The 26,520-nt window shown below is 40.5% G+C and overlaps 1 protein-coding gene across 20 annotated transcripts in view; it reads left to right on the top strand.

The window, feature by feature from the left end:
* Positions 1–26,520, top strand: part of TENM2 (teneurin transmembrane protein 2) — a 668,147-nt gene that overhangs the window by 551,670 nt on the left and 89,957 nt on the right. For 12 of the 20 annotated variants that reach the window (XM_063349520.1, XM_063349513.1, XM_063349516.1 and 9 more), the window contains 4 exons: positions 3,947–4,142; positions 6,979–7,080; positions 10,949–10,981; positions 26,295–26,489. In XM_063349520.1, coding sequence (XP_063205590.1) covers positions 3,947–4,142; positions 6,979–7,080; positions 10,949–10,981; positions 26,295–26,489 — 526 coding nt within the window. The remainder of the gene's footprint in view (positions 1–3,946; positions 4,143–6,978; positions 7,081–10,948; positions 10,982–26,294; positions 26,490–26,520) is intronic. The other 8 variants (XM_063349519.1, XM_063349517.1, XM_063349514.1 and 5 more) reach the window with 1 other exon arrangement.

The raw sequence follows: 26,520 nt of genomic DNA, 5'->3' as shown, positions 1-26,520 counted from the left end.
CTTCTTTCTCTGCCCCCTGCCCCCCAGCAGTGAATATGAGTCCATTGTTAAGACAAGAGCTCCAAGAAATCTTTCCTTTCAATTCCTAATTTCAAACGCTGCTAGGGATTTTGTGGAGGCATGCAAATAATTTCAAATCTAAGAAATAAACGCAGATTATGCAGGCTCTCTGCGTTTTCTAGTCCTGACCCTTGCAAGCTCTCTTTGCTTCGCCGTGCTTTCACAACCAGGTCACTTCTTGCACGCAGCTGGGCTCAGCCGGCCTGTGCTATATGGATGGCATAGCACACTGTGGTCACTGCCATGTACATAAAGTTCCAAAACTGTTTTTCTGACTCCTCGTGGTTACTGGAAAAAGTCATTATTAGCCTACGAATAAAATGCATCAGAGGATAGAAAGTACTGAAGGACAAATTATAAAAACAAATTGCCCTGAAATAACTTAGTATGAGATTTAGGTTTGTAAATAGAAGTATGCAGTAAGGTTTTGGTATGCTGTGTAGGAAAAGTATACAAACTCACTGAGAATGTGAATTTGGAATTTGTTTAGAGAAGCAGGCTGGCAAGTTACTTGCTTATACGGAGCTTTAATCATTGTAAGTGCTCCCTCCTGCAAAACTGAACTCTGAAGATGTAGTCGTTTGGGATTTCTGGTGCGTTTTGTTTCTGAGCAGTTATTGCCATTTTTGCGTGACTTTTGGTATGAAGCCATGAAATATAACGGGTCATTAAAACAAAAGAAAAGTCAGTGAAACTTCCAAATTGCTACAGAGATTTAGTTTGGTTTGACAGATCCATTCCCCAGTTCATGTGATTGAGTTGTCTCTTCCTTAGCAGCTGTGTGTTAGCTTAAAAATTCCACACTTGCTTCTTAATGCTCATGAAAGTACTTTCATTCTTTTCCTAGATGGGTCTTCTAATCTGTGCACATTTATCAATAAGTAGCTCTAAAGCAAGAGTGGTATCTGCAGCACAACATTATATAGTAATTAATCATGCAAGTGTGGTAAATCAGAAAATCAACAGGGCCACAAGAAGCAAAATGATGCTTCAGCCAGCTACGTGAAGAAATCTCATCCGGTTGTGAATTCGCGGTACCTTCTTGGTGACTCTTCAGACACAGATTTTAGATTTTGGGGGTACATATACCTAGTAGTTGCTGACACATTAAGATTTGTATGCCCGGAGAACCACCAGCAGACACGTTATCTTCCTTCTTTTTTCCTCAATCCTGAGGAATCCAAAGAGGGATAAAAATTTAGCGTTATATTCTGGATCGGTTTGCACTGGCACTTCACCATTCATAAAGTTATAGAGGTTTAGTCATTTTGCTTTTGCCTGAGCGTGCAATAGTTCTTCATAGTTTGATTAAAGAGGGGCAATACCAGTCTTAATTTTACCGAAGTTAAAAGTCATGCCAAGGTACCTGCTCTCCCCAGGTCACACCCCATCACTGTGAAAAGAGATTCTGCAGCTAAAACTACTTCACGCAGTTTCAGCCTGAACGCTCTTCCCCTTCGATCTTGCCAACTGCTGAGCCTTCTTTACTATATGAGGTAGAATCAGCATCAAACAGAGGGGAGGCAGAGGAACCTGCCAGCACAAGCAGAGACGAACAGCATGTTGCCAGTGAGAAATGTCAGCTTTTATTGCTACTTCCTTAGTTGACCCTTTGTGAATGATTGTTCTGAAGAGCAAGGTTTCTTTTTCCCAAGATGTTGCCCGAGTAATAACATTTCCCAAGGAGGTGATGAGTCTGTCCTTAACCTCTGACTGTTGGACAATAGGTTTTACCAGTATTTCCAAATGTCATTGATTTAAGAGGTAGATATATATGTGAGTTTGGCACCTCTGATACTCCGAAAGTTACTGATATGCCAGAATTCTCTAAATCTCTGGTGTGTGTTGGCTTAAATGTACTGATTCACCTGATTTACCTTCTCCTGCAAAAATCCTGTGTGAAAAAAGGCTCAAGTGGATGGCAAGCTGATATTAACAGTTTGGTGAAAGTTTTTATTCTACTTCTCCTAGTCTTTCCTGTGATTAAAGGCATGGGAAAGCATGGATAGTGCACTTACTGTGACAATAGCTCTCAACATTAGTCGATTTGGGCTCAGATTCCTACCCTGCCATGGATTTCCTTTGTGGCTGCGTATTGCTGTCAGTTCCACATGTGTAACAAGAAGGTGATAGTACTTCCATGCTTTCCCGGTTGTTGTAAGGCTAAGCGTATCAAGGACTCTATATTGCTCATATATAACTGTTACAAAATTTCAAACGGAAAGGTCAGTTTTTATACCCCAGTTTTAGATAGATGTGTAGCATGGCACTAAAGCGTTAAATCAGTCCCTCCGTCTATCTCTTCTACTAGAAGGCAGAATCATTATTTTGTTGCGTGTTGTGTAGTATTTACTAGACCGCAGTGAGGGGAACGCAGTGTACAAGACAGCCCTCTGTGGCTGTTTTGTCTTTTTAGGATGCAAGATTACAGTTTTCTATTTAAACCGAAAGCAGGTGAAGGTGCTTTCTCAGCGCTGTCGCAAGCACAGACTCTATGTGCTAGAGATAACGGAGGGAAATGCGATGAAACTACTGGCAAGCAAGCACATAGAATTACTGTATTTTATTGAGCACATGCATCTTTCTTTAGACATGTCTATCTATCTCTACCTACTCCTACGTAGATAAATGTTTCTAAAACAAGATGTGTTTTCATAGGGGACTTGTTATACAACTATCAAAAGATTAGATATATTGTTTTTGTCGTTTCTTAAGGGCTTCCCTTAGATAGGGACTATGAGAGCTAGTAAGTTGAGCACAGCATCAGCTTGAGAGCTCCAGAACCGCAGGCGTTAAAGACAGGAAAAAAGCCTGTTAAGATAGCTAAGTCCAGCTGCTTTGTTATGCAGAGTTATTCCCTGTTGTAGATTAATCAGTATTTCTTCCAGTCCTGTTTAATTGTGTGGTGCGGTGGCATCTCCATTGGGAGGCTATTACTGAGCTTAATAGATGGGAGGCTTATCTGACATTCATCTTAAATTTCTTTCTTTCTTTTTTTAGTTTCGTGCCATTAACGGTGCTGTCCCTCTTATACTCTAAATAATCACTTGCTCTGTTTGATCCCTTTTCCAAAGATTAATAACGGTCTACCTTGCTTGGAAACCATCCAACCAGAAATTCTCAGTTTTCCTTAATATAAATTCAATTCCTTCAGCCACTTGATTTGTGTTATTCCTTTCCATGCTCCCGCTGGTTTTTGTGTCCCTGATCGTTCCACATACAAACTCAGGTAAGCAACTCTTACTCCGTGATGTAAAACTTGTACAGTGTATTTTTATCAGGGGCTGAGTTACCTAATATTAGACAAACACATTTTCTGTTTGTGCTGTTCCTGTTTGTTTCCCCGTTCCGGGGGCTTCCATTCAATTACGTGTCTGGAGCTACATCTGGGACTTCCGTTCCTCTGGCCACAGGAATTTATTGTAGGCGATTCCTTAGAAAAGGGGGGATGTCTCATAGCCTGAAGGTTCCCAGCTTTGAAGGCCGTGTAGGAACCTAAAATTTGATGGGCCAAATCACTGATTTCAGCTTCTTTCTCAAAACCCAACCTGTCAAGAAATGCCATTTGGTACATTTTTTGATCACCTGTGCAGAGCAAAGATGGATAATTCTGTGTCACTGTTTAAGAAACAGTCCCAGAATCTCTGTGTGTTCCCAGGGTCAACTAGTAAATATCGCTTTCACCTTGACATATCTTCCAGAAATACCATTTTATGACAAGGTAGAAGAGAAAACGTAGTGTCAGATTTTGAGGTGAAATACCATTCTGTATTCAGGTCTGTTTGTTTGGGGTTTTGTTTGTTTGCGTTGGTTTTTGTTTGGTTTTGGTTTTTTTTCTTTTCTTTTTTTCCCTGTTTGTTTTGTTTTGTTATTTTTTACCCTGCAGTATGATTTCATGGAACGCTTGGACGGGAAGGAGAAATGGAGCGTGGTGGAGTCCCCCCGGGAGCGCCGCAGTATCCAGACGCTTGTTCAGAACGAGGCTGTGTTTGTTCAGTACCTGGACGCGGGTTTGTGGCACCTGGCGTTTTACAACGACGGCAAGGACAGAGAAGTGGTCTCCTTCAGTACGGTTATTTTGGGTGCGTATCTCCACAAGCTGAGCATTTCTCCTCTCTGTTTATACCTTCCCTTACTTACAGTCATAATACTTTCTCGCAGCCTTCGCTATGCGGCCTGTTTATCCTTATGCCGAGTTGTGCGTTTTTTTCTCAATGCCACTCTGTTAAAAAGCCTGGTAACGGGGTGCTGATTTTAATTTGCTGATTTCTCTTTTAAGATTTTAGCATTCCCGTAGATCTTGAGTTTAGTTCTGGAAAACGAGACTCAGATAAGTTCAGTCAGGGTTGAAGCATTCCCCAGTTAATATTCCTCTCCTTAATCTCTGTCGTTTTTATACTTATTTGCTTCTCTGGAGAAACTGCTTTCTGCCCCAGTGGAATAGTATCCAACAGGAGAGCTGTTGAATCTTAGCAGAAAGACAGCACAAGAAACTGATACCTGCGAAGGAGGATATTGTTTGCAGAGACCCCAGAGATTAATCGAGTCCGTTAATTAGCCATATGCTGTTTTACAGCGTACTGCTCACCTGATAGTGGGTCGTCTCTTCAACATGGTGGAATCAAGAGGAGAAGGACATCTACTCTATGATCTGAGAAGCCAGCAGTTTTGTTAGAAGAATAGGGTTACATTTAGTGGGAAATCAAACTGAGTCTAAATTCTCCAAGCTTTATTAGAAGATTTGTTGTACTTTGAAGCACCTTAATGAACTTTGCTGAATATCTTTCCACAGTGGCATAAAAAATTCTGAGATAGTCTATGTGGTATTCTCTCCTGGAAGGTGAAGTGTTAAATGGTGCTATGTTGTATAAATCTGTGACTTCTGTTAGTTTTGGGAAAGAGAAACTACAAAAAGTCCAAGTGAGTCTTTAAGCTTGATGAAAAATAGTTGGAGGTGTTTTCCAGTTGTGCCTGATTAATGATATGAAACTTAATTTTTTCCTTTTACATTAGTATAAAATTCAGTTTGTTGGCTTAAGTCCCAAAGGGTGTAGGAGGATAGCCAATACTGTGTCACTAAGTATGACTATAAGTGTTTCTGTTAACCTCAATTAAGATGAAAAAATGATTTTTCTTCTTGTGTGTGGTTTTGCAAGAGTTACTAGGTGCTATGCATGTTGAGAGAGAGAGAGAGATTTGCATATTTGCCTGTAGAAGGCCTTTTCTGCCTCTCCAAAAACAACAAGAGCATTTGTGCTTATATCTTCTGATGCGCCTGTCGTGCTTAGAAAACCTTCAGATATGATAAGCTGTCCTTAAAAGAGTTGGCTGGTCTAGGCTACAGCTTTCGAGAGTATCAAAGGTCTAATAGTCAGGTAGACTACTTGATAGTGCAATAATAGTAATTGGACTGAAATGTAGAGAAAAGTATAGTGTTTCATCCAGTTCAGAGGTTCTTCTGCAAACACCTAGTATCAGACGTTTCATAATCAAAGGATCTGAGACAGCTGAAAGTTTCTCTGATGTGGAAGAGAAGAAAGAATAACAGAAATGATGTTAACTCCCAGACAATACTAAATTTACCATGATTTTGAATACATAGAAAATGCTTTTGTGTGCTATGAAGCAAAATAATAATTAAATCTATAGACAAGGTTCTTCATGAGACAAATTGATATCTTTGGGCACTAGGTTTCAATTTTTCTTTTAGTCGTTTACATGAATCATTTCAAGAAGCCATGATAATGACATCTCTGAAAATTTGCTTTAGAGTTTTTTGGGTTTTTTTATTTAGTGTCCTGCGACTGTGAAATTAGATTTGAAGTTGTGCTTAAATCTCTTTCCCCTTTTCAGTTTAATTTGACAGAAAAATACCTGGTATGGTTCTGCTAATTCCAAATCCAAAATTCATTTTCTGTGTCGTACAGCTGCTATTTGTTTGGTGTCTGGGACTGACAGAGCCAAGTAGTTCGGGCCCACAGGTCCCACAACAACAGGGAATAATAATGAAGAGTAACAACATTCCGATTAGGTTTTTGTTCCAATAATTCAGCGCTGAAAATATGTTCTGCTGAAATCCAACAGCTTTCAAACGAAAGTGATTTTAAGAATTAATTTCAAAATCGGAATTTTATTTCTAGGTTGTTATTATGCAAAGTAGTGTATATATTATCCAAATAATAACAGAAATTGTGGAGAGTCAGTATTTTGGTGCAGCTGCAATGTTATCATCAGGCTGGTGTGCTTCTCAGATTGTTGAAGTAATCAGCACTTCAGCCAGTCGCTTGAACTCTGGCGTGAAACCTCGTCCTCTGTTTTTACAGGACTCTTCTTCATCCTCTTGCATAGCTGCTTTTGCACCTTTTTTATTATTTTTTTTTTAGCGTAAAGAATGTTTGCCCGAGCAATGCTCAGCAGATACTTCTGTCGGCTTCATTAATGAGGCTTTAAATGTCTGTAGAAGGAAAAGAAGATACGCTCCTTAGGATAATGAGTTTCACATGGAAGAGCGGTTGTGCAAGATCGAAGTCTCATTGCAAAAGGGAGACGGTGGATTTTCCTGACGAAGCATTATGTTTGCTACATAATATGAGTTCAGACCTAGCTGTAGATGTCTGAAGAGGCAGACCTGCCTACCTGTTGGAGCCAGGGGCTTGAGCGCTATCAGAAGACTTTGGGTTCTAATGGTGCTCAGAGTCTTAATATGTGACTTCAGCGTATCACAGTGTATCACTCTACACTTACTCATGCTGCCATAAAACTTGGTACCTTTCTGCTTCACCTGAACTTTGTGGTGTTAATAATATTAGGGGTTGTTCTTCCAAGTATTGAAGACAAAACAAAATGAAGAAAAATTAAGCAAAGAATTTGTAGCCTAAATAGGAACGAGCTAATGTGCCTGTGATGCTTACATTTCAGATTCAGTGCAAGACTGCCCACGTAATTGTCACGGGAATGGCGAGTGTGTATCAGGTGTTTGCCACTGTTTTCCAGGATTTCATGGAGCAGATTGTGCTAAAGGTATCATTTTCCCTTTGTTTACAAATAAGCGCAGTGTGTGTTTGTGATGTACGGTATGGATCTACAGCGCCTGCTAGTTAGCATGGGTCCAAGCTAGATTCAAATAGATCAATATGCATTTTTCTTTCTTAGATCTCTTAGTTAAATGTGATCAAGTGGAAGTATTGCTGATGAGCTTGCATAGCTACAACTTTTTTTGTGTCAAAGGTAGTAAGCAGAAATGGCAGAAAAGACTTATTTTCTGTAAAAGTGGATGAATTATCATCAATGCTTTCTGATTATCATTAACTGGGCTGCAGCAGAAGACTGATTATCTTCATTGACAGCATGTAATGTATATTCTGTCTTGGCTGAGCCTGACTTCTAGTGCATAGCATCTTTCTTGCATATAAAATTACTCTTTGACCAAAGGAAGTTTGCCTTTTTTAGGAAAATAAGTAGCACTTGATATAGTCTTAAAATAAACCTTTCCTTAAATGTCGATTGTAAATTTTAACAACTTAAATTGGGAGATGCATGAGTATTAAGGATTAAACAGAGATCTAAAACACATCTGTGGATTGGCAGTATGTGTTTACTAAGTTTTTCTGAGAGTTTGGGATAGCTGTCACAGGGAAAAGATTGATTAAGGAGGACCCCTGTAGTTTGTGCAGCTAGTATCACATACGTTGTCTAAAATCAATGACTTGGTTGTGTTCCCCGCTGTTCCTGAGCACAGTCATAACATCTTATAGTTTGCTTCCTTCTTAGTTTGTGTGAGGTTTAGGCGCACTATCAATATCAATATGTGTTTGCAGTTGTTTTTCACAGGGATAGGGTTGTTAGTGTTCAAAGGGGAAGGCCTGGTGTTCGAGAACTTTTTGAAATGCCTCAGAAATGTGCTCATCAGACTCCTGATCTCGTCCTGAGGACAGATTATTGTGCCCCACCTCTTTCACAGGCGTAGCAGGGTGGCATCCAGCGTTCCCTTGCATGTCTGTGAAATACTCCGTGAATAGCTGTTACTCCAGTGCTACCGGAGCAAGTAATTTCCATTCCGTGTCTCCATATTTGGCTCTTGAAGGTGCCCCAAGGGCCTTGGAAAGCTAATGATGTCGCATCACTGCTAACCCTACTTCTTTTAAAGAACGCTTCAAATACAGCATGTGTGTTGCTTGATTAACTGAGAAATTAAGGTACTTGGCAAATATATGGAGGAGAGATATCTGTGTATTACAAAGTAACTGGTGTGATAATGTGTGCTATAAATACCCGTTGACAGCCATATGCATTTCTGTGGTGTTAACCTGTGAAAGCGTGCATGCGGTGACTGTGTGCTTCACTGCCACTCTCCACACATCCGCGGCCATTAAATCAGCCCATTTGCATTTTGAGTTGTGGAGCAATCCTGCATTCTGTACCGAACCTCTGTGGTATTCTGTGTTAATGCTAGAAAATACTTCATTCAGGCTATGTCAGATAAATAGCTTTTTTTATAGGGTACTTGTCAACTTTATCTGTCAGGCCTCTCCTCCCCCTCAGTACATCCCCTCTGCTCCCCGCTTTGTCCTTTCTGTGCTGTCTCTTTCCCCGCAAAAGCAGAAGTGGTTTCTTGGAAGCTTCTTTCAACTCTCGTAGCGTTTTCTTGCCAGACATCACGGGATCTCTGAAGAACAAAGAAGCTTGAAAACCACATAAAATGGCAAAATGGGAGTGTTGACAGCATTCTCGTGTTTCAGAGCAAGCACATAGCTGCACATCTAGATACTGTGAGACGCCCCCACAAGTGTGCGGCTGACTTAGGGTGCAAGGGCTGTGTCCCTCACCCGTTTCACAGGCACTGTCATACCCCTCCTCGTGTCCGCAGATTTTTCTGCTTACTTGAATGCTGATTATATGTGAGAGCAGTTTCAGAAGACAGGAATCAAAATCGGGATTGTATGCATGGTAAAACACAGTAAAATGAGATAGAGAATTAAATCTTTTCTAGCGTAGTATATGTATGGAAACATGTTTAATATACATTTACTGTAAAGTTAAATTTATATTTAAGCTGTCACGAGTATGGAAGGATAATGATTTTCTTTCCATCTGATTTTTTTATTGTTATTATTATTACTATTTCCCTAGGAACACATCTTTCAATGTTTCAGTTCTCCACTGTAAAATAATTTGAGGCAAGACTCAAATAGAGAAATGTGGAGAAAGTGTGAGCAAGCTCCTCGGATGGCTTTTAGAACTTGATTCATGCAATAACGCAGCAGTTTAAGAGCTTCACGTTGGGTGAAACCCGAGTTTGATAGATAAGAAGCAGGATCCTGTAGAGCAGTGAGTCCTCGGTTACAGGGCTCATCTCGAGGGCATCAGAGGCCATGAATCTTCAGGGGAGTCACCTGCAAGCTATTGGCAGGCACTGCGCAGCTACTCCCTCTGTTACCTTACACCATCCATGTAGTTCGAAAAGGTAAAAATGAAGGGAATCTACGTGACATAGCACAGATTTGACTTCAGATCCATTAGTTCCAGGGAAATACCATGAAAATTATTAGGAAGAGAGGAACTTTTTGGCCCAACCCACAGGCTGAAATACACTTTCATTGATTGAAGTGGGGGAAATTTCACCCCCTCAGACACTCTTGCCAAATACTTGGGGGTTTTATTTCTCTCCCTGAGGAAATAAATATATCTGAGGAAATAACTTATTCTCAGGTGGCCAGTATCAACAGATTTACTCCATCCTTGCTCAGGCAAGATTCCCTTTGAAATCATTTGGAGTTTAACCTCATTAAGAATTCCATCTAACACACAAAAAAGGTAACGATACCTTTTAATTTCATGCGGATAAAATATGGCATATAAAGAAAAAGAAAGTCTGATAATCAAAAGATAAGTCAGTGGGTGGAGTTGTATCCTCATAAAGAAAATGTGGCTAATTAAAGCCAGGGGAAGATTTGCAGTAAATTGAACTGCACTGTGAGTAACCTCTCGTGCACAATTAGCTGTAGGAGTTACTGATAAGAAGCGATGCGATGGCCAAGGATCGATTAAAGAATCAGACGTGCAGCTATGATTGTGTTATTTTGGTGTCTTGTCACTTTTTTATATTCATCTCTATTTTTCTGTAACCTCTCTGACATCACCACCCAGGCATATCAAGATGTCCTTCTTGCTTAGTGTCCCCGCTGTTAATGTCTGATAATAGTTTGGTCTTTTAACTGCCGAGTTGTGTGGTAGATCTGCAGGCAGGCATCCTTCCTTGTGTCCTGCTTTTCACCATTTGTAGAGTTCAGTGTTACAATGAGTTGGGTTCCTAGAAGTGACTCAGCGTTGGCTGTAATTTCATTTCATCTCATAATATTTTTGAAGGACGTGCAACTCTTCCACTCCTTTAACAAAAATACTTCCAATGACATTGTCATATTCTGTTTTGCAAATGTGTTCAGACCCCGCTTTGATTTTGCACTTTAAAATGCTAGGATTTGCATCATAAGCATATTTAGCTAATCTGAAAAGGTGAAACAATGTACCAGCAGGTGGGATTTCTACATTGACCTGGTGAGCATAGCCTCTTAAGAGATGGTGTCCGATTTGTAGAAGGAAAAAACTTGAGTCAAGTAGCTCGTGTTAGCTGCCGTGAGCTTGCCATTCAGCAGATGCTTTTAGTTGATTATGCAATGTAATAAGAAACATGTTTAATGTTTTAATCTAAATGGATTCCAGGCTTTTAGATTTTTTTTAAAACAGAAATTTGTACCATGTTTGATTGGTTGACTTTTAATCTGATTGTAAGAACTCTAATGATTCAGATTTATGTTATACGCGGTTTCTTTTCCTGTGGGTTTTTCATTATTTTATTTCCATTCTGTTTGTTTTTGGCTTACTGGCAAAGGACGGCGCCACTTTAATAAGTATAAAAAGAAGGGTAGGTTTTTTTAAAATTTCTTTTTATTTCTTTTGCGACATCTGTTTAGTTTGAAATAGTTACTAAGCTGTAGTCTATCCCTTTATAAATTTATTCTAATGGATTTGCTGTTTCTCATGATTGCCCGCACCACAATAAGAGTTCCCACTACTGCCATTTTCCTTGTTATGTGTGTACTGTTAACCTCTATAAAAATGTAAAAAGCTGTCAATTATTAGGTAAGTAAGGTATAATTGCTAGAAGTAGCAACTCTTACTTTTTCTCAGTTGTTATTCAAATTTCAGTTGTTTCAGACTCTTCTTGCTCTGAGGTTATTCAGAGGCATGTTGCTTGGGCAATGGTGCGTAAAGGAATGGTTTTTCATCCATTGAATACTCTGCTTGAAACTATTCTCTTAGTGCCATGTCCGGAACGCTCCCAGTGGCATAAGATGTTCTGGGAGTGATTGCAGCGGGGAAAACATGAATTTTGGAGTGCATCTTGCTGAATAATTCAGTGCTCAGTACATTGCTGTAGAGACGTGGTCCATCAGAATGAGTGGTGTCCTGCATATGCTGGTAACGTATAGCAGTTAGTACTTCCACTCTGTGGGAGTAAGGAAAACAATACTTGCCTTCATAACTTGGCTAGAAATGTTAGGAAATGAAAATAGCGCAAGCAGATAGAAGCTCAGCGGACTTTGAAGGGAAAGGTGAGAGGTGATACTGAATAGTCTTCCTCCTTTGCCTGTCCCGCATACGTTGGTAGCCTGACAGAAGAGAAGGGCCCCATGGCGGTGAGGTAGCACTGCGGGTCTTCCATGGCACAGTCCAACTGGTGAATGCGCGTCTTGAGCTACTCCAGTGAATCACTGCAAATTCAGGCAATAACAGATTATAGATAAGACAAGTGAAGAAGATTGCGTTAAGCATGATGATACCCAAAGCAGATTGGTTTGGCAGAGAAAAGAGTGGGAGAGGAACAATAATGTAGGAAACTCGCCATTTTTATGGCACTGGAAAGACACTGTCGTGAGCAATAGTACTTGTTAAAGCTAATCTATTGTGGTTAGTGCTTTACAAGCAAACCAAATAAATAAAACCAGCACCTGCCTCCTGGAATGAATGGGAACCAACTGACGGGCGTGGAGACCTAAAGAAAGTGATAGGCGGTGTTACAAACACACTAGCAGCGTGGCTGTTGTCAGTTTTGGGGAACACTGCTTTAAAAGGCAGTTTTAAAGAGGGATAATGGGGCAGATAGATAACATCATGTGGATAATGGCGGGCAAATGGGGCCTCCAAAGGAGACAGGGCATAGGAAAGAGTCCAGAAAAGCTCATTTTAAATATGACTTTCAAAAGCCTTCTAAGTCACTGGGAACTTGAAGTCAAAATTCTAACAGTGAGCAGTCTGGGGTGAAGTAGGTGTGTAAATGAAGTTGGAGGGTGAAGTTCGTGTGCCACGTGATAGGAGGAAAGGACCTGACACACACCTGGGAAAGAAGAGCCGCATAGCTGAAGGTTAGATTAACAGATTAACAACGTGATTTTTGCAGCGCTATTGCACACAGGCATGACTGAAGAAGACTGAATTTATCAACGCCGGAGAAAAAGGTGCTGATTTAATGTAGATTTTTATTTGCTGGAAGCGAAGGAAAGAATTCTTACAAAGATATGCAATGCAGAAGAAATCTGTGAGACTTTGTAAAAGCCTGAACGTGAGGCAAGGAAACAGATGAGTCAAAAATAACATCCAGATTATGAACTTTAATGACAGGTAGAGCAATGGTATTGCCCTTTGTGACAGAGCAAGAATGCAGGCGAGGGCTCAGAAGTAGCGGGCTAGAGAGAAAAGAGAAATTGGAGAAATAACAACTTTATTGGCAAGCATTTTATGTGTTCATAATCATAGCGTGTCTCATCACTTACACTGTACTCATAAAAAAAAAAAGTGTGCTTTTCTTTGGAAATGCTGCATTCATGACTTGTCACCCACACGTATCTCTCATCCTCTCTTGCAGTTGACAAAATTCAGCATGTTCAGCTCCTCTCTTAGTATCTCTGTCTGGGTGGGTTTGTTTTTGGGTTTAGTGTGTTTATGTGTGTATGTGTGCCAACTGACGTGTGTGCCGCAGCAGCAGCACAGCCCTGGCTTGTCACTCAAATCTTCTCTCGCAGTGGGTGGAAGCATCATTTTGGTACTTGAACAGACGAGGCTGTCTTTGGCAATGTTCCTCTCCAGCAGTTCCCACCTCTCTGACTCAGTACCTTAAAATGCCTTTGAAATAAATTTTCTTATCGTTTTTCCCAGTCTCACGTTTTATTAGCAGACGTTTTTCATTTCTAGCAAACCAATCATATCCTCACTTGCCTTCCAATGAGTTCTATGTACAGGGCAGTGCTTCCCTGTCTGCCCTGTTTTCTTAGTTTTACGGAACCGCAGTACGCTCTGAAAAGGGTTTTGTGCCATTAACTGTGCCTAAAACAATTACAGAACAAATAAATGGACGTGTAACCTATTTTGACAATGATTGACAGTCATTGCCATCTAGCAGGTGCTAGCTTGCCTGCATGAGATGGGATAGTAGCTTGATCCAGCGTCAGGTAGACAAGTAGAGCCAACACAAAATCCACCACTTTAACTCTTTCTAATTGGCAATTTAAACAGGAGCCAAGAACTGAAGGGGTCACAAGCCGAATTCGTTCTGATTGTTAGCGGTCATGGCTCCGAAAGGGGCTCAGGACACGCAGTCAGTAGTGTGACAAGGAGTGGAATACAAGAACATCGTTTCCAGTCTGCAGCTTTCCTCATCAGGCCTTGTGAACTCTGATGGAGATTAGAGTTGAAAACAGGGGACTGGCGAGTCCGGACTCCTAAATTCTACAACAGATAACTTGTTAAATTTCTGCTACAACACAAGCCATTTAGCATCCTAACATAGCATTACTCTTTAAGAACACGTGCCTGTCCCTGTAGTTCATTGTGGATTAGTTGTGAGGATCAGTAGATCTTCGCAAGGCACGCGCTAGTCGTAGGAGGATGGTGACGTAGGAGCGCTCAGATAACTCCCTGCCTGTGCCAGCCTAGAAATTGGTGCTTCGTATCTTTTGCTTTCTATGTAAGGGAATATTTACAAAGTTGAAATAGGACCCAGGAGCTACTTTTAGCATTGTGAGTATTTGAGAAAACAGACTTTAAAAATAAGGATTTCAACAAGCAAAATATTAACTTCTCATTGTTCTTAAAGTTTTTATGGCTTCTGCTGATTCCAGCATTGAATTCAGGGTTATACAGAATCTATCTACAGAAGAACTTCTCCCGAATAATTTCAAGTGTGGGCACTCCTGTTTAGAAGCATGTCCTTCCTACTGTTTGTTATTGTTCTGCCTTTTCAGTGCAGCAAAAAAGCTTTAAATTTTTTTCAGGTATTTCTTTAATGTTGTTAAATATACCCAATACTTGCATCTAGTTATAGCAACTTAATTTACATTTGTTTTTTATATTAAACCAACAGAAAACATACAGCCAAGTTTGTGCCTGTGTGCATTGCATTACCCTTTCATACGTTTCTAAATTAATGATGCAGAGTACGAACTTAAAATTATGTATGACTCCTTTTCCCAAAGAGCTTTCAAGACAGTGGTGCAGCTAAGAAGGTAGACTTATTTCTATAGGAGAAAAATTCAAAGACAAAACTAACAGAATGAAGAAAAAAATGGGAAAAGCTGAGGAATTCAGTAACGAAGGAGGAGGGAAATAACTGAGAAAAGTTGCTAATGCCACTGCTGAACAACAGATGATAGGTAAAAATAAGTGGGCATGTAAGTAGTTACGAGTCTGATTCCAGGGAGCACTGGAGCATCTGTTTGTGATCACCCATCACCCAGCCTGTAGCAACTCAGAGACCAGCGGCAGAGCCAAAGGCAGCACCGTAGCTGAGGCCTACAAACTGGAACCAAGTTCTCTTGGCTTCGTAGAAGGAAGTTTACTTTGCTTATGTTCAAGATGGAAAGCATATGGAGACACAGTAAAATCTTATTCACGGATTTTTCTTCAGCGGCATTATAGTAATATTTTCATACTTAGTAGAAGCAGGATACGTTCATGTGATGTCTCACAGCTGCTTTTGAAGCCCACTCTTTTATCAGTTACTTAGCTTTATCTTTCTGCCCTTTTTATACACGTGCAGCAACAGCACATCTATTTGCACAAATGTTTTCTGTTTCAATGGGATCCCAATAAATAAAAATGCTTCAAAAGGTTCCCAGTGAGGCAAGGAGGTGGACGCGCATACAAATACAGCAGGATGCAAACCGCTGTGCAGCTTATTTTCGGGCAAGCCAAAAATCTTGCTTCCAATCTTATAATACCTCCGTCGGTGGCTTTGTGTTCTAACTGTGCTCTGCTGAGCTGATTTGTGCTCACTGTGATGTATGCTTTGTAATTTGTTTTTGTGTTTAATTGGTTAGCTTATTTAATTGTGTTGCAATCTACATTTTGTTTTTCGATTGCATTGTCTCCATGGACTTGTACTGGTATTTGTTTATTTCATTAAGTTGTAAGAGTTTGTCTTTGCAGTTGTGTTGGGATCATCTTGGAGTCCTTGCGATGATAGTAAATGTCATTGGAGCAACTATGATTAAGTAGTATTGTAAATCACGTTATAGAAATACAGCTGTTAAGAGATGCCATCCCTGAATAACAGAAACAGCCCTGAATCACAGCTTCAGATTTCAGCTCGCATGGCTTTTTTTCATATCTACGCTATATCTAGACTTGAACCTATAATTTAGATCTTTTCCTATATTTAGACCCTATTTGAATGAGATTAAATTCAGTTAGCTGTCATCCCCCTTCGCTTTCTCAAACAAACAAAAAAATTTCTAATTCTAATGTAGAAAAATCTTTAAATATCTGCAGCTAACGTGGAACTGTGCAATTAATCATGTTATGATTTAAATCTTTTCTGGTAAATTTAATAAGGCCAATAGTAGTAACTAAAATGAGAGCAAAGCAACCTGGGTCTTAAATACCCTGAATACTGCAGGGCGTGATGCAGCCCTACATCTCCTGCACTGCGGTTTAGCCAGAGCTAAACCATTACAGGAGAAGTAATAGGTTTTACACCGTTCACTGGGAATGGTATAAAGTCTTACCAAAAATATTTGAAGAAATGTTTCACTTTTTCATTTCTTTTTCTAGATGCATGAATGACTTCATGGTGTTAGTGCCTCTCTGTTATGAATCACAACACATACGGTTGGAAGGATGATTCTGGTATTTGGTGTTTGCCCTTACTGCTGCTTTTTGTGAACTTGAACCATCATCTCTTTGATTCCTCGCTGGCTCTTCCCATTGAGAGAGCTACTGAAACCTCTGAAATCATTTAGTTTTCCCTTCCTCCTCAGTTTTTCTAGCGATGAAGTTATCAAGACATACAAATGAAGATCTACATGCTTGTCTATGACAGTAGTCGATTTCGACATCTGTTTATTTCCATCTGTTGACAGAAAGTAAAATTTATTTCTCTGCATATTCTTGTAGTCATATCAACTTCACTGCTTATATCTAACGCAGGAATTTCACAGCTCTGATTCTGTGTTAACCAGTTCCCACAGAAAAAGAGTTTTAGATTGCAAGGCAATGTTTGCAGGATGTTTTTATCCACCATCTACATTTTCCTCCAATCCCATGTATCATGCAGAGATTTGCAAAGAATTCTTCCCTCATTTTTTTTTTTTTTTATTGCCTTTATTTTCAAAGGCAAAAATACATGGCAAGCTGATCAGTCACGTTCTCCTGTGGTAAACCAGAACCAGTGCAGGGTAACTTCCATTGCCTTGAATGCAGTGATGCACGTGAAAAAGAACTTGACCTGGGCTGCTCTTTAATGATGTTGTAGATAGGGAGGGCTCTAACCGGGTTGCCTGCACATCAGCCTACCATTTTGCAAATCATCTTAGTGTACTGCGTGGAGAACCACGATCTTCCCTGTAGTGTAGGTAGTGGTGGTTGCAGAGCCGCCGCGATAGCAGAGAGGGAGCAAGCAGGCCGACGAAGTGTTGGCTCCAGCGCGTACTGACAAGAGAAAGTCCTCGAGGCAGCTGAACCCTGGCACAGCTAGCTGATTTTTCAAGTGTCTTGCTGCACTCAAATGCCCTCTTTTCTCTCTGTCTCCAATTTGTAGTTTGTTTTATACCACTCGAAAAGATTTCTTTGTATTCAGCTGTGGCTTTTCCAGTGAGGCAGTACAGTGGTCTTTTTCTCTCCCCCCTCAGGACTTCAATATCTTTAGAGAACTAAGACCTAGATCTTTGTTGATGGCTAGCTAGATTGTCTAAGCTCATATTCATGCCAGCGGTAGTGGGGCTTCAGCCTTCCAATCCACCACTAAATTAGTTCCAATGTATCTGACATTTGCTTAATTTTTATTTTCCCTATCCTTACAGAGTGCATTGTTATTGTTATTATAAATGTTATAAGGGTTGATTCATGAAGGAGAATTTTCTTGTACCAAGTGACCAACCCCAAAGCGATAATTTTTAAAATTTGCTGCTGTTCTGGAAATTGCTGCTAGATAGTGTGGAAGACGTATAGACATAGATCTTTTTGTAATGGTTGTAAGCAAAGCAGTTATCTAATGGAAGTAAATACTCTGTAGAATGGTAGAGGAGGGAACAGCAAGCGTTGTCTTTTTGACTCGTTTGAAAAACTGTGACCTTTTTGATAAATTTTGGCCAGAGCAAAAGTTTGCTGAGTGTTCAGAAGAATGTAAATATTCATTGCGCAATTAACGCTGTTCAGTCACTTCTATAAAAATCCTGCCATTTTTTTTGTAGAACAGCTTAAGTACTTATCGATTGAGAACTTCTATAACTCCCAAAATGGAGGCATCCCCATATCTCTACAGGTATTTTAAATGAATTGAATTAATCATAGGCTTAAAAGTCTCTAGTGATCTTCGTTAACTTTCCTGGGTTTAATTAAAACATCTGTGCGCTTTTAATTTATCGATTCATCCAACTCATATGTCATGTTTTTAACACACCCCAGCATGCTCTGCATCATTTTTAACCCGATTTCCACTTAACTAAAGCAATTAAATCACCCCGGATTAATTAAAGCATCCATACTTTAGTGCTTAAGTCAGCGTGTGCTGCTTTCCCCAAATGGTTTCTGAATGTCAGAGATTTGACACACCTGATAGGTTTTTTGTCCTTCTGGAAATTCTTCTGTGAATCTCCTTCTTGCTTACTAATGTGCGGTCTGACGGAGCTAGGCAGGGGAGCTTGCTACGGCTGGGCTTTGGGCAGCTGCGGTAAGGACTGCAGAGCAGGAGTACTACGAAAGCTGTACGTTTCATCTTCACGCCGCCCTGCTGCATGCAAGCATGGAGTAGCGCTACTGTTAACTCATTTAAATTACGCCTGTGTTCTGTGGTCCCAGTAAACAGTTTCCTGAAGCAACTAATAAAGCGTATGACGTCCGGAAGAGTTATTCATGGTTGTTCATTCTTCTGCTTCTGGGTGAATTTCTGCAAGATGACTTCTGCTTGGAAGAGCACAAGGTCTTAGAGCAACCTGAAAGATGTTCTAGATCTTCCTAATTGTCACTGTTCTTAAGAACATTTCAGCCGGAGGGAAGGTAGTGATCTCTGAAGAGCAGGCAGTCTAGTCAAACACCATTCCTCCTGACCATGCAAATATCACGTTTGCGAGGCATAAGGATGATAGCAAATGGGCCTGGATTCATCCCATCACCCATTCGGGAATTATTTTGTTGGGGCTAAGTTTGCTAGGGGTGGGGCAGCTCCTTACCAGGAAAGTAGCATAAAAATAACATAAAGCAATAAAAGTGAAACAGCATAAACCATGGAGTGGTCTTAAAGTTATTTCAGATTTTCATATCCATACATGAACTCTAGTTAAAACTAACAGGCATGCAGACAAGTAGTGAAATGTGCGCCCAACTGATTAAAATAAAAACATAAAATATGAAGGAAAGTGTTGTCAAACAAAGCAATTGATTTTTTTAACTATAAATAGGAATACTGACATATTTAATGTCTCCTAATTTTTAGAAATATCTTATAGGCAAGCACTTGGTGTAAACATAGGTGTGATAATTCGTTATGTTTCAGTGGTGTTTTGTTTAAAATAATAATAATGTAAAGTCTAGAGCCAACATTTGGGATCGGGTTGTCAGAAATTAACTTCTCAAATAAATGGGCTGATTTTCTAAAATCTAATGTTTGCAATTCCTTTGGTTTTAGTGGCTTTGTGGTTTTTAAGCCATTTAGAAATTCAGATTGTTTGTTATCTAGATAAGTGTAACTTCACTTTAGGAGGTTGACTGTAGGCAACAACTTCGTTGTAGCTTTTGGAGTGAATCTAAAATTATTCAGGGGTTTGGTATACAATTGTAGTAGGATTCAGCTCTAGGACCAGTAAGGTATGTCTTCACCTGCATACATCTTAATCTAATTAAGGGAAATCAGCATTTGTAGACTAAATGCTACATATGCGTCACCAAGATAAGACCAAAAGAGAAAAACGCCCGTACAGTGTGACCTTATTCACATTTTTTAGGTATTTGGAACCAGGCAGTTGTAGATGACATCAGGTTTGGATCTTTCCTGTATTTCTGCTCCAGTTTGGGGCTGACCTGCGTTGCATTTATTGGTTTCAGATTAGACTGTCATAAATGGTAATCCACCTTCTTCATGTACTGGCAAAGTCATACATAATCTCTCAGCAGTAGCAGCTTAATCTCTGCTAAAAGGAAGTCCAAGTGGGAGCTATTATAGAGTCTGAGTTAATTATCCCCCAGAGGAACTGCGCTCAGAAGGTTCGCTGGTGAGGTTCAGTGGTAAGAAGTTTGACCTACATCTGTCTTCAGTACGATTCCCGGTGGTCAGTGAAACAAAGAACAACTTGATTTCTATTATGCTAGTACGTGTTTCTTTTTTATATATAACTAGGACTTTGGGCAGCTCTGTCCAAAGAGCATATCAAAACTGCCCAATCCGTAGGTTCAGACAGTTTTTGAGAGGCAACTATAGAATGTTGATATGATTGAAAAACATTTACTCTATTTCGTGATACAGAATGACTTCCCCCAGATTTAGGAACACTGGGCTGACGTGCACTAATGAGTATAGGGAAGAAATGTTTGGGCAAAACCAGACTCAAAAAAATTTGGGCATTCTTCTTGATGAGAAGACTCAAAATGTGTCATATGTTTGGAAGTAGAACCAATTTTTTGTCTGATCTCACGTGAACTTTGTGTAAACCTCAACAAGTGCTATGCATGCTAAAATGAGTGCGTATCCTCCAGCTAAAATTAGCGCGTATCCTCCACTGTTGGATCATACTGGTCAGAGTAGACTAGTTAGACGTACAAATATGTGACCACGTGTACGGAACAGGTGATCCTTGTACAGTTTTGTAAGCGCGTGTGCCATCAGGTACATTTCTTTTAATCTGTGTTCTTTAGCAAAAGTTTCAGGAGTGAAACTCACTTCCTCCTCCTAAACAGGAACATCTACAGACAAAAATAATCTTTATTTATCTTAGGTCTGACAAAGTTCTGTACAGTTCAACAAGGGCGGAACATACCCTATGGAGGAGTATAAATAGTGTCCCTTCAGAATGTTTTTTTCTGAGTGTGTTTGTATAGAGGGTATATTACGGAAGCAAAGCTGTAATGGCTCAGACCAAAATTCCATTTTACCCAGGGTTTCAGCTCTGATGGTGGCATCAAGCACATAGTTGAGGAGAAGTAAAACTCCTAGCTGTCTTTGATGCTTCTCCAGCAAATTCTTTCTGTTCTAGAGATTGCTTGTGTTAGGACTTCCTACAGTAGATGATGTCTCTTTGTATATGGTAGCCTTTGTAGATTTTCATCCCACAAATTTGGCTTATTTATGTGTTCAATCAGAGAATATTCTTCCATGAGTTTTAACTTTTCAGGTAATCTTGTTAAAATTGGTTGATGGAAGCGTTAGCAGTACTGAGGATGTAAGGGCACTTCTGATGGTGTCCGAGTGCTCTGTTAGTGCAGCCTTAAACTTGCACTTCAACACTCAGTCCTGATTTTCCTCACTGCTTACATTGGGAATAGGCAGTCAAGCTCATCTTCTATGCTCGCCAACTTGTGGTGAGAAGAACCTGGTTAATATGCAAGATGAGGGCTTACAAGCATTATGGATGCAACCATTCTGGTCCTTGCTCAAACAGTACCTCAAACAGGCTTGATGCAATTTTGTCCGTCTGGACCAGTGACTCCCCTCACCAACCTGCCATGAGCATCTTGCCACAGAATTCTGTCATACATATTTTGAAATATTTTGACTTGATACGGGGTGACTCCTGACAACTTGTCTGAGCTCTGAGTAAGCCTGTAGATGGCACAAAGGAAGCTAACCTTCTAATGGCCCATTTGAAAATTTACATTTGGATGTAAAACTGAGCTGCTTGCAAAATAAGAGCAATATAAGGGCATTGCTTGTGACCTGGTCCAGGACAGGGAAGCATTGCAGATGCAAGTTCAAAAACCTTTCAAGCCTGCATGTTTTTATGCCCAGAAACTCATATAGCTTTCAAGAGAAGTATACCAATTTGTCTATTTTATGAGGAGGAACTGGAATAAGTCTGCGTTAGAGAACTGACAGCCTAGATTCTAGTGGTACAAGGCGCTCTTTGCACCAGGGTAATGTTTGCTCTACAGCAAGAGGAACGAAGCCAGAACTCTGCCTTCAAATCCTGTTTGGACCTTCAAGTAGCAGGGGAAGCCCTCTCAACCAAGCAGCTGTGTAACTAAACCAAGTTCTGCAACAGCCTCCAAGAGTCTGACTGCTCAGATACCCGTTACTGGTTTCTTGCCATGCTCTAGAAGAACACCGCTGGTGAGTATGTACTTGTGAATACAGTAGGGGTGGGTGAAAGCAGTGTGTACACAGACTGCAGCTGGGGTAACTGTGTGTTAAATGTCACTGGACAAAATGGTGGCTTTTGATGCCAGACCATTTGGGCGTTATCCCTTACCATCTCCCCTCCTAGTGCACGTGTAACAGGCTGTTATCAAATCACCTTTCCTCATGGGCCAGGGAATACTAACATTACTCTGAAATACCTATCCAAAGATAACCTTTAGAGACAAAACTTTTAAAGGGCTGTTCATCTGGTCTTTCCTGCTCAGTTCATGCTCTTAAACGTGTGCAGCCTACAGGACTCAATGGTCTGTAGTATCCATTGAGCCGGGATCCATGTTAAGGACTTAGTCTGGTTTTGTTCTAATAGATGACAAGAACTCTACATGACTCTTGAGTTGTTTGCACTTTAATTGAAGCCACGTGGATGTAAAGTTAGAGTGGGCCGTTTGGTGTCTCGCCCTGCAGCAACATGGTCTAGTAAATAAGTGTAGCAGACTGCTTTTTAGGCTGCCTGCTCCTGTTTTCTATGGAAGAGCAGTTTGAGTCTCTGTTCCTCACTTAGGACAGCCTATAAACCCATAGCAGAAGCATTAATGAAGAGCTATTTATTACAGCAGTGACAAGCCAGCTTCTTAGAAACTATACTTGCTTGCATTCTCGCTTACATGTTTCTCCTGTGGTCTTACTGACATGGCAGTCTTGGAAACGCCAAAATCTAACCAAGAACCTCGGAAACTTTTCTTATTCTCAAAGCGATATTCCTGTTACGTAGTTTGTAGAATAACCCCAGCAGAGGGTTGTAGATTAAACTTTGTGGCTTTAGGTTGCAAGTGTCTTAATCTTAACTGTATTCATTTCATCCCTAAGGTTAAATGATAGATTCTGTCATTTTTCCGAAGTCAGTTCTGGTGTCGCTAACATCTTGGTAACGCGTACTGCAGTGGCAGACCACTGAAGGCAGATTACTGTTCAACTTATATACGAGCTTCACAAGGACTGAACACATGAACCACAGGACAAACTCTGACCTGGTAGAAGCATGAAGAGAGCAGTAAAAAGCTGTGACATGGCTTTCAGCTTTACTTAAATTCCTGAAGCACCACAGCAGAGTAAGGGAACACTCAAAATCTACTGTGGGAGGAACTCTTTAGCCCAAGACCCATCACCATCTAGTAATCTTTCTTCTGCCGTGCCAGTCTCTGCTGTCCTAGAAGTTGAACCCTTGAAAGTTCAGATCAAAATGACCTAAGAATGGCCTTCCCGTAACCATGTTCCCTATGGGAGCAAGGTGAGGAGAGAAGCAATCTTACAGCAGCAGGTGGCTGGCACAGTATTAACTAGCGAGGTCTAGAGTGGTCACACTGTAGTTGGTTGTTGGGGTTTTTTTATTTATTTATTTTAATAGTGGGTTTATTTCTGCTCGGTCCCTCTTGCAGGGGACTGTGCTGTTCAAATAGAGTTACTGCCTTTGTTTGAGTTTTGACTCCGGAGGAGAGGTTTGCAGAGCAGAAGTTCTTTCAGGTGTTCAGTGCCACAGTTGACCTGTAACACAACAAAACAACAAAAGTTATTCCTCGCTTGTATCCAGCTTGTAGGTCAGCTCTAACTTTTTCTCTTTATAACTACTTGAACAAATGCAGTTCGCTGAAGGGAACTGTTTACTACCTACTGATGCATTTAGCTTTCCTCTGGGACCTTTTCTTTCTATGCAGCTGTATTACAGCATGGTGAGGAGGTTGAGGAGCAAAAGCAAGCCATATGCTGGCGTGTCCCAGCGTAGTGGGAAAATCCACATTGAGCAACCATTAATAATGATAACATTGAGTCTCTGCAGTGGCTCGGAAGCATGTGGAGAATTTGCATCTAACAATATTACTTCCTTCTGTGGTGGACTTGAACAAAGGGACTGCAAGCTTAACCGCCACGTACAGGAGCTGAGACGTGCCTTGGTCTAGAGAGAGTGATTTTTGTGTTAAGATGAGGCCCGGATAAAGGGACAGTATCTCTACAACGTGTCAGGGTGTGAGAGGTGGCACCGAGAAACTTGCCACTCATGATTGCTCCAGGTCTTCAGGCCAAGCTGCCTTCTGATCCCTCACCTCCAGATCCTCTGCACCATGGCAAGTAAAGAGAGCAGGACTGATGCGATTAGCTTTCTTACAGCGATTTGGGAAAATGTATCAGTGTCAGCCCAAGCGAGACCTTTAATTGCAATGAAATGGAGAGTTATGGACAAAGGACTTGTTTGTGTCCCCAGGTCTTCATGCCTGAAGAGTGGAAGTGGTCCTAGTTTGATCCCTTTCTTTATGGCTCCCCTGTATGACTTGCAGCAGCAACAGTTCGCCTGTCTAGGCAGTGAAAAGCTGTGCGTGCTGGGGAACTGAGATGGACTCCGTGATGGAATGCACGCAGGCAGAAGGCAGAGTTAGTCGTACTGCCTTCAAGTAGCTACTGGTTCAGTGCGTTGTGTATCATGGAAGGGCGTTTCATGATGGTGTGCAAAAAGATGTAAAATAGGCTGTCCTAGAGGGCAGTACGGACATAACGGATATTAGTCTGTATTGTAATTCCATCCAGCTGGTGTAGTGAACCTTATTCTGAAACCAGCTGCAAAAAGCAAAACCAGTAGAACCAGCATAAAATTTTTCACTGCACTCAGTAAAGCACTTGTCACATCATATATCACATCTGAAATCAGAAAGTTGCTGCTGGAAATTATATTGTATTCAGATTTGTATTCATTTTTGGAGTGAGGAAGAAAACGATTGAACAAGACTCAGTAAGAGAGAACACCAGGAATGAAGTAGAATGAAGTCCTGTTGCTACCAAAAGACAGATAATGTGGCCCTAAGACAGAAGAGGGAATAGCAAAAATCCCCATACTAATTTTGTTATTATTCTACTGTAGAAAAAATAGGCTAAAGAAGATTATACATGTGACATGTGGCCCATCAACCTGTAGTCTCAACTGAAATATTTCTCGGCACTCTTAAGTTTTAGCTAACATCTCGGGTTACAAATCTGAATATCTTCTTTTCTGATCATTTCTTTCCCATTTCAAATAAGAAAATTCTTGAAAAAAAATCTGTCCTGAAATGTGTTTTTGCAGCAGATCAATGGGACAGCTGAGATTAATAAGGGTTACAGGACTGAACAGTGGAGAAGTTGTATAACTGGACAATTACACATTTCTTTGTAGGAAATCAATTACTTGGGTTCTTCTCGATCATTCAGGTTAAAGGGATAATAGAAGCAAGAAGACATTAGGACCTTTTAATGATTAATAGTAGCTTTTGAGTATATTTTTGGCACTGTAAAACTAGCTGTTAGTTTCTAATTACTTTGAAGGGTGAAAAGACAGGGAAATACTTGTCTGTCTTTATCAAACTGCATCCGAGAGAAGAGCACAAAAGCGTACCTTTTCTCAAAGATTCACTTCATTACTCCCACTTTCTGTTACTCCTCTGTTATTTTTTCCATTTCTCCGGCCGGTGACCACACATTCAGTCTTTGGCAGGCATGTAAGTTCGCAGATTGTCGTGTTCACATGGGAGACGTGGGCATACAGGAGTGTGAATATGCCTTAGTGTAACATTTCTGTGCAACTGGCTTTTAATAAACCACTTGTTTCTTTCCATCGCTCTGCATATGTATAACATCTGATTCCTGGCATCCGAGACCTGCTGACTACCTTTATTATTCATAGGCTTCACTTCATTTGCATAAATGAATACTTGCTCAGGATGTGTCTGACCCTCTTAATAATACAAGAGGGAGGGATAAGGGTTAATGGTGTTTCTTGCCAATACATGCAGGGTAAAAGCAGTCGCTCTGGGATTTGGGAAAACAAGGTTCAGCAGGGACAGTGGTGGCAAGGTGCAGTTGTTGCAGATGAAGGCTTGTCTTATTCCTGTGTTCAAGATTCTTACACTGAAAAAAAAACAAGTCAAAGGGTCTAAAAAAGTTTTGGGACATTACATTAAGAAAGTGTTATGGAAGAAGAAAGATGCTATATAACAAAATGTTCTGGGGACTGAATGTTTTCTGTTCTGCTATCTGTGAAAATTGGATGTTACCTAGTGGAACGAAGCAGAGTGATGTCAGACTCAAATCCGTTCACGTTACCTCATTAGTTATCCCAAACACCTTCAATAGTCTATATAGAATAATAGCTGTATTCTCAGAATGCCCAACACGTGCGTGCTTTATTAAACAGTAATCAGATGATTTCTCTGGGAAATGAAGAACTGAACTACTACAAATTATCTTAGATTTTTTCCCCCAGTAAATTAGCATATGTGAATGTAGGTGTACGTGTTTGGTAGTGGACCTTTAGTGCACTTTTACACGAGTACATGTATGACCCTGTATGCTGTTTTTCTTTCATTCGATTTTGCAGCTGCCTGCCCGGTTCTGTGCAGTGGCAATGGTCAGTACTCGAAAGGCACCTGCTTGTGCTACAGTGGCTGGAAAGGTCCAGAATGCGACGTACCCATCAGCCAGTGTATTGATCCCTCATGTGGAGGTCACGGTTCCTGCATCGAAGGGAACTGTGTCTGTTCTGTTGGCTATAAAGGAGAAAACTGTGAAGAAGGTAGGACTTTTTTTTTTCTATGTTGTGAGTT

Source organism: Chroicocephalus ridibundus, chromosome 11, assembly GCF_963924245.1.
Source record: "Chroicocephalus ridibundus chromosome 11, bChrRid1.1, whole genome shotgun sequence".
Classification (NCBI taxonomy): domain Eukaryota; kingdom Metazoa; phylum Chordata; class Aves; order Charadriiformes; family Laridae; genus Chroicocephalus; species Chroicocephalus ridibundus.
Note: the sequence above shows the minus strand (reverse complement) of the source record. Positions and strands in the feature narration are given on the sequence as shown.